The following is a 13,830-nucleotide window of genomic DNA, read 5'->3' on the forward strand; positions in this document are numbered from 1 at the left end:
TGGGATTGATGCTGATCGCACACTACAGTTTCCATTTTACTGCACTGTTATGCTGTGGATGAGAGCTGTAGTGTGTGAGCAATGCTTGTCCCAAACACTGCTCTGCATCTGTCCCAGGAATTGTGGAATAATGAACTGGTAGCTGAGATTGATAATGATCACACACTACAGCTCCTATTTCACAACACTGTCATGCTGTGGATGAGAGCTGTAGTGTGTGAGCAATGCTTGTCCCAAACACCACTCTGCATCTGTCCCAGGAATTGTGGAATAATGAACTGGTAGCTGGGATTGATGCTGATCACACACTACAGCTCCTATTTCACAACACCGTTATGCTGTGGATGAGAGCTGTACAGTAGTGTGTGAGCAATGCTTGTCCCAAACACCACTCTGCATCTATCCCAGGAATTGTGGAATAATGACCCGGTAGCTGGGATTGATGCTGATCGCACACTACAGTTTCCATTTTACTGAACTGTTATGCTGTGGATGAGAGCTGTAGTGTGTGAACAATGCTTGTCCCAAACACTGCTCTGCATCTGTCCCAGGAATTGTGGAATAATGAACTGGTAGCTGAGATTGATAATGATCACACACTACAGCTCCTATTTCACAACACTGTCATGCTGTGGATGAGAGCTATAGTGTGTGAGCAATGCTTGTCCCAAACACCACTCTGCATCTATCCCAGTAACTGGGGCATTATTTCCCCATAACTATAATTGATATAGAGGACTTTATGTGACAAGCAATGCTCACACACTTCAGCTCTCAACTTATAGCACTATAGATTTGTGAGATGAGAATTGAAGTGTGCAATCAGCGCCTGTCTTTTACAGCTCTCTATAAATTCCAGGTACCAGCGCATTAATCCCCGATGCCTGGCCCAGCTGCAGATCGTGATTGTAATGACACATTGTTATGCTCTACTCCTCCTACAGAGTAATTTCCTGCCGTTATATCTATAGGACCTGGCTAGACAAAAGAGAAAGCCAATTCTGATGTTATCTGGAGTGTCTTTTTTCCCCTACATGACTATTTCTTCTTATGATTGGACATCGTCACACATGGTAAAAGTAAAGAATCTCTAGCGCCGCCCCCTTAGCTTTAGTGGAAATTAGCAAGTAAAGTTTACAACCTTAAATCTCTGCAACAGAGATGAGAAATAAAATAATGTATTATTCAGATCTTCAGCCATTCCATTATGACGTGGCCAGTTTAGCAAACAAAAGGTCCTCTTTAAACGTTCCTCCAGTCAAATGCCATTTATAGTAAAATTCCAGTTTCTCCCAGAGGGTTGCTTTAAAATGACCATATAAGTGGACAGCTATACTTTTAACTACTACCACCCCAGCTCATATGATTGCCGATGTTTTCTCCCTGGAGAGAGGAGAGTCAGCCCGTCAGACACCTCTAAGAACAAGGATAGGGTTAGTTAAAGACCCACAAATTCCGCCTTCTCGTTCCCAATATGTGATGTATGTAGAGAGTCTGGATATGCTCGTATACATTAGATGTTCGTCAGGTTCTGCCAGTATCCCACAGCTCCCATTCATCATTTATGTATGGCAACCTTTAAATGTTAGCATTATTAGATGTAAATTTAAGCCATAGGTTATGTTCCCCAAGTTAAAATTCTACTGAAAAATTAGCACTGATCTGCAATTGACTGTACAATGAAAAATGTCTACTACATTATCTTGCGGGGTGAGACTGGTTGGTGCCTCCATCATTTATATATATATATATATATATATATAAACCAGGAGTGCTTTTAGTCTTTTTTAAACTAAAAGACAGAAAAGTTTAGCTACAGATAACATTTAAAGGTGCCATCTTTAATGAAGTTAGTAGTGCACCCTTAGCTTAAACTGTTGAAGTCTATGGGATAATGTCGGTTTGTAATCTGAAAAATAAATATTGCCAATGTTTTCCATTTGTAGCAAGTGGCATATACCACTGGGAAGAGCCATCATGCACAAGTAATTGCTCCATTGTATACACTTTTGTGACCATTTGCTTGTTGTTCGCCATAGATATCTATATTCAGTGTATTTATTTTCCCGTTCAGAGTGATGAGAACAATCCCAGTGTGGAGCCTCCAGTGAAATTCAGCTCCTTTAACAATGTCATCCATGTGAATTTACCAAAGGTAATAACCTTTCTGCTGCAGGTTACAATAACAGTAATGCTCATCTACACTGTGTAAATATGAGCTGTAGGATATCATTCTTTTTATCTTCCCAGCACTAGCAAATATGCGCTGGGAATAATTACCCTCACACTTACATAGCACATTCCTCCTATGGGATGGAAAGGCTTTACAGTAGGAAAGCTGTCGCGTAAATGCCTAGAAGAGTGAACATATTTGTAGAAATGTGAGATGTGTAGAAGTAGTTTCAAAACATTTTTATTACTGAAAACATGAGAAACAAGGTTTGGATTGGAGAGGATACAGAAATACTAACAGCAGAGCAGCGTTTGATACCATAGAGCACTCTTATGCATTGTGGAGTCAGAAGTGCCCAAAGTCTAGATTTCTTACTGAGATCATTGGGATCAAAATTCACCGAACATTCTCCGGTATAATCGTGAAAAGAGTTTTATTCACATCCGCCTTGCTGTGCTGGCTCTCTCTCTCTTTGTGACTGGCTCTCTCTTTGTGGCTCGGCTCTCTCTCTTTGTGACTGGATCTCTCTTTGTGGCTTGGCTCTCTCTCTTTGTGACTCAGCTCTATCTTTTTGTGACTGGCTCTCTAACTCTCTCTTTGTGGCTCGGCTCTCTCTCTTTGTGACTGGATCTCTCTTTGTGGCTCGGCTCTCTCTCTTTGTGACTGGATCTCTCTTTGTGGCTTGGCTCTCTCTCTTTGTGACTCAGCTCTATCTTTTTGTGACTGGCTCTCTAACTCTCTCTTTGTGGCTCGGCTCTCTTTGTGACTGGCTCTGTCTTTGTGGCTCAGCTCTCTCTCTTTGTGACTGGCTCTCTCTTTGTGGCTCGGCTCTCTCTCTTTGTGACTGGATCTCTCTTTGTGGCTCGGCTCTCTCTCTTTGTGACTTGATCTCTCTTTGTGGCTTGGCTCTCTCTCTTTGTGACTCAGCTCTATCTTTTTGTGACTGGCTCTCTAACTCTCTCTTTGTGGCTCGGCTCTCTTTGTGACTGGCTCTGTCTTTGTGGCTCGGCTCTCTCTCTTTGTGACTGGCTCTCTCTTTGTGGCTTGGCTCTCTCTCTTTGTGACTGGCTCTCTTTGTGGCTCAGCTCTATCTTTTTGTGACTGGCTCTCTAACTCTCTCTTTGTGGCTCGGCTCTCTTTGTGACTGGCTCTCTCTTTGTGGCTCGGCTCTCTCTCTTTGTGACTGGCTCTCTCTCTTTGTGACTGGCTCTCTTTGTGTCTCAGCTCTATCTTTTTGTGACTGGCTCTCTAACTCTCTCTTTGTGGCTCGGCTCTCTTTGTGACTGGCTCTCTCTTTGCGGCTCGGCTCTCTCTCTTTGTGACTGTCTCTCTGTGGCTTTTTTGCGACCCACTATGTCTCTCCGGCTCGCTTTCTCTCTCTGATTGCAGCTCACTTTCTCTCTCTTTGCAGCTCGCTTTCTCTCTCTCTCCGGCTCGTATTTTCTCTCTTTGCAGCTTGCTTTCTCCCTCTCTCTGTGGCTCTCTCTCTTTCTGGCTCTCCTGCTTTCTCACTTTTTCTACCTTTCTGTGGCTCTCCTGCATTGTTCCTTTCTATTTTTTTGACTCTTTTTCCCTGTTGCTCTCCTGCTCTCTCTGGCTCTCCTGCACTATTTCTCAGTAGCTCTTCCACTTGTGCTCTCTCTCACTCTTTGTGGCTCTCCTGCTCTCTCTCTGGCCAATATTTGTCTATCAGACTAATTTGGGTCTTTAGATGGATTAGGATAGACCCCCCCCCCCCCCCCCCCTACTTTCTTGAATTTTTAGAGTGGAAGAATCGGTTCCAATGATATTTCCTGGTGGTCTTGGGTAATGCTCCTTCCTTTGGTGCACTGGGTTGTAAAGGATAGTTATACATTGTACTTGATAATACCTCATGGTTTTCCATAGACTCCTGTGATGTGTCCAGTCTCTTTATGTCACTGATTGTACCCACTAGGAAGAGAAAGGGCTATGTAGCTATGAACAGTAGCACCGTGGTCTGTGTGACACTGAGAGGCTGAACACATGGCAGCCCTCATCCGTTTCTGCCTGGCACTGACCACACAAACTATGCACACTCCACTGATCTCCACATAGTAAGGCGGTGAGTGCCCGCTCTGACTGTCAGGAGGTGCTAGGGCCATCAGACTTACCAGACACTTGGCAACATTTTTTACCAAGAATTTTTCTTACTAAACAAAAACGGCCTTATTCTAAATATACAGTAGTATGTCAAACTTCTCTTTTAGAAAAGGCATTTTTATTAACATGTAAAATATTGCAGTATGACTACTCTTGCCTTCTGCACACTACATCATTATAGTAACCATTTTGATAAAGTTTGGGACATGGCATATTATCTGTAAATGAACACACAAGCGGCCATCTTTGGGTGGGAAGAGGCTAGTATGTGGTCTTGCTCTTCAGTGAATTACTAGGATGAAGTCCAGAAAAAATGTCCTCTCCCAAGACCACTCACGTCTTACAAATCCCCCAGTTCTTTAACCCTGAATATGCTCTTATAGGACCAAGGAGGCTTGGGGATTGCCATCAGTGAAGAGGATACTGTTAATGGAGTAGTTATTAAAAGTATAACAGATTATGGTGCAGTGGCAAAGGTGAGTAGGAACGGAGAGAGATACATATATATATATATATGTGTGTGTTCTGGGTTCTAGTGCTGCAGTAAAGAAATGGTTTTGACACCTGTCCCTCACTTATAGGATGGGCGAATAAATGTGGGTGACTGTATCTTAGCAGTAGATGATGAACCAGTGGTGGGTGACCCTATTGAGAAGGTAGGTGTTATAATTTACTGTTACCATTGTATATAATATTTAAGATAGTATATAACGTATATATAATGTGCAGATATAGCATTGAATAGTATATTAAAGATAAAAGTGCCAAGATCCAGAAAACTGCACATAAATACGTCCTAGGACTCATTTTTGAGTGTTATATCACTTAATATCTATCCTATATAGCTGCCTATAGAAGTTATATTGACTCCTGCATTTCAGTAATTTTGGGGGAAAAGCTAACATTTCTGAACATAAATCACTCCCACTGTGTATTCCTTGAATCAGTGTATTGTATTTGAATGACTTAATTCATTTATTTCCTGTAGGTTGTCAATCTCCTTAAAAAATCAAAAGCAACTGTGAAGTTGACAGTAAGTTGTGAGGAAAAAGACATCCAACAAAACCATGTAGTACCGATGTCTACATTTACTCCCAGTGCTGCTGACAATAGAAGCAGCCAACAGTGTCTCCAGCATGTCAGCCTTCCCGAGCCCGAACCTGTCCATAGTAAGGGTCACAGTCTTATTATTGTGTGTGTGGGTGTGTGTATATATATACTGTATATATGTACAGTTGTGCTCAAAAGTTTACATACCCCGGCAGAATTTTTGCTTTCTTTGCCTTTTTTCAGAGAATGTAAATGATAACACCAAAACTTTTTCTCCACTCATGATTAGTGGTTGGGTGAAGCCATTTATTGTCAAACTACTGTGTTTCTCTTTATGACCACATTTTTATATCTGTATTACAACCAAGTGTCCCAGCCTGACCACAGGATAAATGTCCTGAACCAATAGTTTGGATCAATAAAGCCGTGCTTGGTCTGGGTAAAGCACTGATACTACATTGATAAGGGGTGAATTAGAAATTTTTGTGATTGAAAATGGGTTCAATTCTTTTGAATAGAACAATTTCAGAACTTTCAGCACATTCATAAGATTATCTCAGCACAGGAACATTTTTTTTTAAACATCCAATTGTGGAAATTATTATAATTTTATGTGTTGATTAAAATCAACTTTAAGATTAACTTTGTTCTTGGGAAAACCCCTTAACACTATTTTGATCTAAAACTCGTTCCCCTTTTCATTTCCCACCACTTGACCAAGCCCTTCTCATTCCCCACTACTTGGGCAAGCCCTTTTCATTCTCCACTACTTGGACAAGCCCTTTTCATTCTCCACTACTTGGACAAGCCCTTCTCATTTCCCACTACTTGGACGACCCCTTTTCATGCCTCACTACTTGGACAACCCCTTTTCATTTCCCACTACTTTGACAAGCCCTTTTCATTCCCCACTCCTTGGACAACCCCTTTTCATTCCCCATTACATGGACAAGCCCCTCTCATTCGCCACTACTTGGACAACCCTTTCTCATTCCCCATGTTTGGTCCAATAAAATAAAAACACTCCTACTCCTCTCCCATGCCAGTACTGTTTCAGCGGTGTGTGCACACGCGGTCCCGGCGTTCACATCCGATTATGACAGGTGAGCCCTGCGCCCATCATCGCTGGTGTAACTCTCCCTGCCTTCAGACGTATATGTAATAGAGAAAGTGCGTGGTCAGCCGCTGTACCCACTGCTCTTGATTACTTGTATGTCCTAAGGAGGAGATAGTGACGCCAGCGGGAGGTGAGTATAAGTGTTTTTATTTTATCAGGGCCAAACATGGGGAATGAGAAGGGGTTGTCCTAGTAGTGGACAACCTCTTTAGTGTTGCTTTTTGCGCAGGGGAGAGCAGTCTTTGCAAGTAATGCATTTCAAAGCACTAACATAATTTGTATTAGTGATCTGCTTTGGCTGACTCTCTGGGAACTTTGCCCCTATTAAACAGCCCTTTACAATGTATTGTGTTTTTATTCAATGTCCATTAGTAATGGAATTTCCTTATTTAGTAGCCTATTTCTTTTCTGTATCTGCTTGTTTTGTTAGTACAGTAAAATTAATTTGTCATCAATGAAGCTTGAAATATGTCCAATTATTAGATATTAAACATTTTCAAACCATAACAAATACATTTCATTCACTTGGAGGTAGAAAATCTCCTTGTAGCAAAGAAAAAAAAAAAGCAAACTTTTTTGAATTCTAAAGGTTGCTGGAATATCGGATGCAATTTTCAAAAGAACTCAGTATATTACCGTACTTGTTATATGTACAGTTAGGTCCACATATATTTGGACAGAGACAACATTTTTCTAATTTTGGTTCTAGACATTACCACAATGAATTTTAAACAAAACAATTCAGATGCAGTTGAAGTGCAGACTTTCAGCTTTCATCTGAGGGTATCCACATTAAAATTGGATGAAGAGTTTAGGAGTTTCAGCTCCTTAACATGTGCCACCCTGTTTTTAAAGGGACCAAAAGTAATTGGACAGATTAAATAATTGTAAATAAAATGTTCATTTCTAGTACTTGGTTGAAAACCCTTTGTTGGCAATGACTGCCTGAAGTCTTGAACTTATGGACATCACCAGACGCTGTGTTTCCTCCTTTTTGATGCTCTGCCAGGCCTTCACTGCGGTGGTTTTCAGTTGCTGTTTGGTTGTGGGCCTTTCTGTCTGAAGTTTAGTCTTTAACAAGTGAAATGCATGCTCAATTGGGTTGAGATCAGGTGACTGACTTGGCCATTCAAGAATATTCCACTTCTTTGTTTTAATAAACTCCTGGGTTGCTTTGACTTTATGTTTTGGGTCATTGTCCATCTGTAGTATGAAACGACGACCAATCAGTTTGGCTGCATTTGGCTGGATCTGAGCACACAGTATGGCTCTGAATACCTCAGAATTCATTCGGCTGCTTCTGTCCTGTGTCACATCATCAATAAACACTAGTGACCCAGTGCCACTGGCAGCCATGCATGCCCAAGCCATCACACTGCCTCCGCCGTGTTTTACAGATGATGTGGTATGCTTTGGATCATGAGCTGTACCACGCCTTAGCCATACTTTTCTCTTTCCATCATTCTGGTAGAGGTTTATTTTGGTTTCATCTGTCCAAAGAATGTTTTTACAGAACTGTGCTGGCTTTTTTAGATGTTTTTTTTAGCAAAGTCCAGTCTAGCCTTTTGATTCTTGATGCTTATGAGTGGCTTGCACCGTGCAGTGAACCCTCTGTATTTACTTTCATGCAGTCTTCTCTTTATGGTAGATTTGGATATTGATATGCCTACCTCCTGGAGAGTGTTGTTCACTTGGTTGGCTGTTGAGAAGGGGTTTCTCTTCACCATGGAGATTATTCTGTGATCATCCACCACTATTGTCTTCCGTGGGCACCCAGGTCTTTTTGCATTGATGAGTTCACCAGTGCTTTCTTTCTTTCTCAGGATGTACCAAACTGTAGATTTTGCCACTCCTAATGTTGTAGCAATTTCTCGGATGGGTTTTTTCTGTTTTTGCAGCTTAAGGATGGCTTGTTTCACCTGCATGGAGAGCTCCTTTAACCGATTGTTTCCTTCACAGCAAAACCTTCCAAATGCAAGCACCACACCTCAAATCAACTCCAGGCCTTTTATCTGCTTAATTGAGAATGACATAACGAAGGGATTGCCCACACCTGTCCATGAAATAGCCTTGGAGTCAATTGTCCAATTACTTTTGGTCCCTTTAAAAACAGGGTGGCACATGTTAAGGAGCTGAAACTCCTAAACCCTACATGCAATTTTAATGTGGATACCCTCAAATGAAAGCTGAAAGTCTGAACTTCAACTGCATCTGAATTGTTTTGTATAAAATTCATTGTGGTAATGTCTAGAACCAAAATTAGAAAAATGTTGTCTCTGTCCAAATATATATGGACCTAACTGTATGTATATTCTCTAATGTCTGTAAAGTTATATACAGGGTGGGCCATTTATATGGATACACCTAAATAAAATGGGAATGGTTGATGACCCAGATTGGCACGCTGAATTTGCAAAATGGGCAAAACAAAAATTGGAACAGGACCCTCAGTTTACACAGAACATTATGTTCAGTGATGAGGCAAACTTTTTTGGGTGGGCCATTTATATGGATACACATAAATGAAATGGAAATGGCAACAGTTTTCTTGCGTAGGGTGTCTTGCATTGAAATCTGCTGCAATGACCCGGGTACTGCGTTCACCAGACATCAACACAATTTCTATCCGCTCCTCATGTGTTAACCTCTGAGACATGTTAATGGCTGTAAATAAAGAGAAACTTTTAAATAACTCATGAAAGAATAAAGTTACGTTAAACCAAGCACCCCGTTGTTTTTCTTGTGAAATTGGATCCAAAATGGCCGACTTAAAAATGGCCGCCATTGTAACCATGGTAACCACCCATCTTGACAAGTTTCTCCCCTCCCATATACTATTGTGCCACAAATAAGAAGTTGATATTACCAACCATTCCCATTTTATTTAGGTGTATCCATATAAATGGCCCACCCTGTAGATTAGTGTCCTTGCACCAAAAAGTGACAATATAAATGTGCACTCGTAGTTCTTGTGGGACAACCATGGTAGTTCCAGAACATGTTCAAAACAAGTGAATATTTTCTTTGTGATCTTTACAGATGCCAGTCGATCTTCCACTCCAGCTACATTTCCATCCGATCCAACCACTTGTCCAATTATACCGGGATGTGAAACAACAATTGAAATATCTAAAGGGAGAACAGGTCTGGGACTTAGCATTGTCGGGGGCGCAGACACTTTACTGGTAAGTACAACTTTGATTATTGAATTTCAAACTTAAGGCTTAGTCATACTTTTTATTGTGATGTATCCTGTATACATAAAGCATACCTCTAATGATACTGTCAAAAAAGATGGTTTTTGATTCAGCTCATTCCTGTGTTTTTGTACTAGCATATTTGCATCTTATACTGATGGGTGGTTTTAACTTTTGCTGGAATAAAAGTCTTTGGTTTTGTAGATTTTTTGGGGACTGCTGGACTAACCACTTCTTCTATACCTTCAATCTAAAGTAACCACGTTCCACACATTTTGCATGTCTATATATTACCAACTGTTTTTTTATTATTATTATTTGGGTATTAGTATTTGCTTCTAATATACAGTAATGTGAAAAATGCTGCAAAGTAAAAATGCTTTAAAAAATAGAAAAGTTGGTTAATACTGTATATACTCGTATATAAGCCAAGTTTTTCATCACATTTTTTTGTGCTGAAAACACCCCCTTCGGCTTATACACAAGTCATTGTCCCAGATGCTAGTGAGGGAGGGGGAGCGGCTGAGCAGCGGGACACAGGAGGCAGGAGCCGGCGGCTGCAGCTGTAACTGTGCCCGCTGCTAAAGAGAAATGAATATTCACTGTACTAGCAATGAAAATTCATTTCTCTTATAGTGCACGCACAGTTACAGCCACAGCCACCGGCTTCCAGCAGCTGTAAACAACTTACCTATCTGAAAAAAACTTCTACTTACCTTCCCAGCGCCCCCTCGCAGCATCTTGTTCCGGTGCCAGCAGCTCCTGCGGTCGGGCGATCACGTGTCCCCGCTGAGTGGAAAGAGGTGAATATTCATTACCTTAATGAGCAGGGACACATGATCGCAGGAGCTGCTGGAAGCCAGAGCAACAAGATGCTTTGATGGCACGCAGGGAAGGTAAGTAGGAGGGTTTTTTTTTTAGTCTTTTCTCATGGGGTGCCATTCATACAAGGATAGGGATGAGGCACCATGCATACAAAGATAGGAATGAGGAGCCATGCATACCAATGCTTACCAGGACAGGCATGAGGAGCCATGCATGCAAGGATGGGGATAAGGAGCCATGCATACAAGGATGGGGACAAGGAGCCAAGCATACCAGGACTGGGATGAGGAGCCATGCAGACAAGGAAGGGGATAAGGAGCCATGCATACAAGTATGGGGATAAGGAGCCATACAGACAAGGATGAGGATAAGGAGCCATGCAGACAAGGATGGGAATAAGGAGCCATGCAGACAAGGATAGGGATGAGGAACCATGCATACCAGAATAGGGATTAGCGGACAATGCATACCCGGCTTATACTCGAGTCAATACTTTTTCCCCAGTTTTCCTTGGCAAAATTAGGTACCTTGACTTTTACTCGGGTTGACTTATACGCGAGTATATACAGTAGTTTATTTTAATCAATTAACAAAATGCAAAGTGAGTGAACAAAAGAGCAATCTAGTTAATATTTGGTGTGACCACCCTTTGCCTTCAAAACAGCATCAGTTCTTCAAGGTACAGTACACATTCACATAGGTTTTGAAGAAACTCAACAGGGAGGTTGTTCCAAACATTTTGGAGAACTAACTAAAGATCTTTAGATTCTTCATGTAATCCCAGACAAACTCGATGATGTTGAGATCAGGCCATATCATCATTTCAAGGACTCTTTGACCTTCGTTATGCTTTAGATAGTTCTTAATGACATTAATTGTATGTATGGGTAATTTTCCTTCTGCAGAATAAGTTTATAGTCCGCTAGACTCCTCTTTGATGGTATTGCATGATGAAGAAGTATGTGCCTGCACTTGGGACTATAAAAAATGGGTAATGTTGAGGACCATAGAAGCAGACAGATAAACTTAGTGTAGCAGATGAATGAGACATCATATTTCTGTTCAAAACTGGAGGATGTCTAGCAGTGAAACTAGCTCAAAGCTGGCACTAGTGAGACCCAGCTACACCCAACTAGTGTTTGAAGAAATATTGCTCAAGGTGGTCTTCATGGAAGAATTACAGATACAAAGAAACCACATGTTTGACATGTAAACAATATGAAGCGACTCATCTAGACGTGAAAACAGGAACTGAGGTGCAGAAAATGGCTGCAGGTGCTCTGGACACATAACTCAAAATGAGAAATATTTGGCTGTAACAGAAGGTGATTTGTTTACCAAAGGGCTGGAGAGTGGTACAATAATGAGTCTGTTGGCAACAGTGAAGCATGTTGGATGTGCCCTACAAGTTTTGAGCGGCATTTCAGCAAATGGATATTTGGTCAGTATTAATCAATGCAAAGAAATACAAGCAAATGTTTATCTATTATGCTGTACCATCAGTGAGGAGTCTGATCGGCCCCAAATTTATTCTACAATAGGACAACTACCCCAAACAAACAGCCAATGTAATTTATAAATTCTCTTTAGTGTATAGAATAACCTGGAAGTGATGATATGAACCCCACAAATCCCTGATTTCAACATAATTGGGCAGCACGTTGGCTTAGTGGTTAGCGCTGTCCTGGGTTCGAATCCCACCAAGGACAACATCTGCAAGGAGTTTGTATGTTCTCCCCGTGATTGCGTGGGTTTCCTCCGGGTATTCCGGTTTCCTCCCACACTCCAAAGACATACTGATAGGGAATTTAGATTGTGAGCCCCATCAGGGACAGTGATGAAAATATGTGCAAAACTGTAAAGCGCTGCGGAATATGTTAGCGCTATATAAAAATAAAGATTATTATTATTATAATTAAGGTTGTCTGGGAATTCATAAAAATACTGAATGATTTGCAGAAGCCTACAAGAGATCTGTGGTGATTTATCCAAGTTTTTTGGAACATGTTCCTTCAAAAACTGGATGGTCAAGGTTGAGAAAAAAACAAAAATAAGGAGAAACAGCGAGATTTATATTATATTAAGATAATACTAAGAATAAAAAATGATATATCGCTGGAGAGTGTTGGACTGTTTAAAGGACAGTCGTGTTGAAAACACCAAATTACAAAGAGAAAAACGACCAGAAAGTCCCAGAAGGATAATATATTTTATTAAGTCATTATAAAAAATAGTTAAAAAACATTGCATAAAAATAAGTAATACATATACTGAACAAAAAAGGGGGGATTTTGCTACCCAGATATAAAGCATAAAATTGTAAAAAAATGTGTAAACAAATGGTGAATAAGCAAAATAAATATTAATATATATAGAATAATAAACAATATAAAGTGCACAAACACCAAAAAGTATATTATAAACCATAAACATAAGTGTAAAACACTACCACAGTAAACCTATAAATCTCAATATATCGAAATAGTGCATCTATGTGGTAAGGCTAAAAATAAGGACACTGTATGTGTCACCGTGAATTAAGGTGTCTACCGACCAGGAAAGGAAAAATAGTGCAAAAATAAAAATAAGTGAAAATACATACAACCTCTCCTGGTCTCCTGGGGAAGCAACCCGGTCCCGACGCGCGTTTCGGCGCTAAGCCTTCATCAGCCCCTGATGAGAGAGAGGTTGTATGTATTTTCACTTATTTTTATTTTTGCACTATTTTTCCTTTCCTGGTCGGTAGACACCTTAATTCACGGTGACACATACAGTGTCCTTATTTTTAGCCTTACCACATAGATGCACTATTTCGATATATTGAGATTTATAGGTTTACTGTGGTAGTGTTTTACACTTATGTTTATGGTTTATAATATACTTTTTGGTGTTTGTGCACTTTATATTGTTTATTATTCTATATATATTAATATTTATTTTGCTTATTCACCATTTGTTTACACATTTTTTTACAATTTTATGCTTTATATCTGGGTAGCAAAATCCCCCCTTTTTTGTTCAGTATATGTATTACTTATTTTTATGCAATGTTTTTTAACTATTTTTTATAATGACTTAATAAAATATATTATCCTTCTGGGACTTTCTGGTCGTTTTTCTCTTTGTAATATGGTCAAGGTTGGCAAAGGATGGTCACATCAAATAGGGATTTCACTTAGATTTTGCTTTTGTTCATTCACTTTGCATATTAATAATCATTACTAGTTCTATTTTTTAAAATATTAGTACTTTGCAACATTTTTCCACACCTTCCTTTTACACTGTACTGTATATCTTTTGATCTGTGTTGTTTAGTATACAGTGATGTGTAGTAGATGCTGATGTGA

At 40.2% G+C, this 13,830-nt stretch overlaps 1 protein-coding gene across 9 annotated transcripts in view; it reads left to right on the forward strand.

Moving 5' to 3' along the window:
• The window catches only part of MPDZ (multiple PDZ domain crumbs cell polarity complex component), a 249,883-nt gene that overhangs the window by 181,695 nt on the left and 54,358 nt on the right, over nucleotides 1-13,830 (forward strand). For all 9 annotated transcript variants that reach the window (XM_073572172.1, XM_073572174.1, XM_073572176.1 and 6 more), the window contains 5 exons: nucleotides 2,075-2,155; nucleotides 4,678-4,770; nucleotides 4,876-4,950; nucleotides 5,283-5,463; nucleotides 9,501-9,646. In XM_073572172.1, coding sequence (XP_073428273.1) covers nucleotides 2,075-2,155; nucleotides 4,678-4,770; nucleotides 4,876-4,950; nucleotides 5,283-5,463; nucleotides 9,501-9,646 — 576 coding nt within the window. The remainder of the gene's footprint in view (nucleotides 1-2,074; nucleotides 2,156-4,677; nucleotides 4,771-4,875; nucleotides 4,951-5,282; nucleotides 5,464-9,500; nucleotides 9,647-13,830) is intronic.

The sequence above is a fragment of the Dendrobates tinctorius genome, unplaced genomic scaffold (assembly GCF_039654945.1).
Source record: "Dendrobates tinctorius isolate UK_male_01 unplaced genomic scaffold, ASM3965494v1 ptg000031l, whole genome shotgun sequence".
Taxonomy (NCBI): domain Eukaryota; kingdom Metazoa; phylum Chordata; class Amphibia; order Anura; family Dendrobatidae; genus Dendrobates; species Dendrobates tinctorius.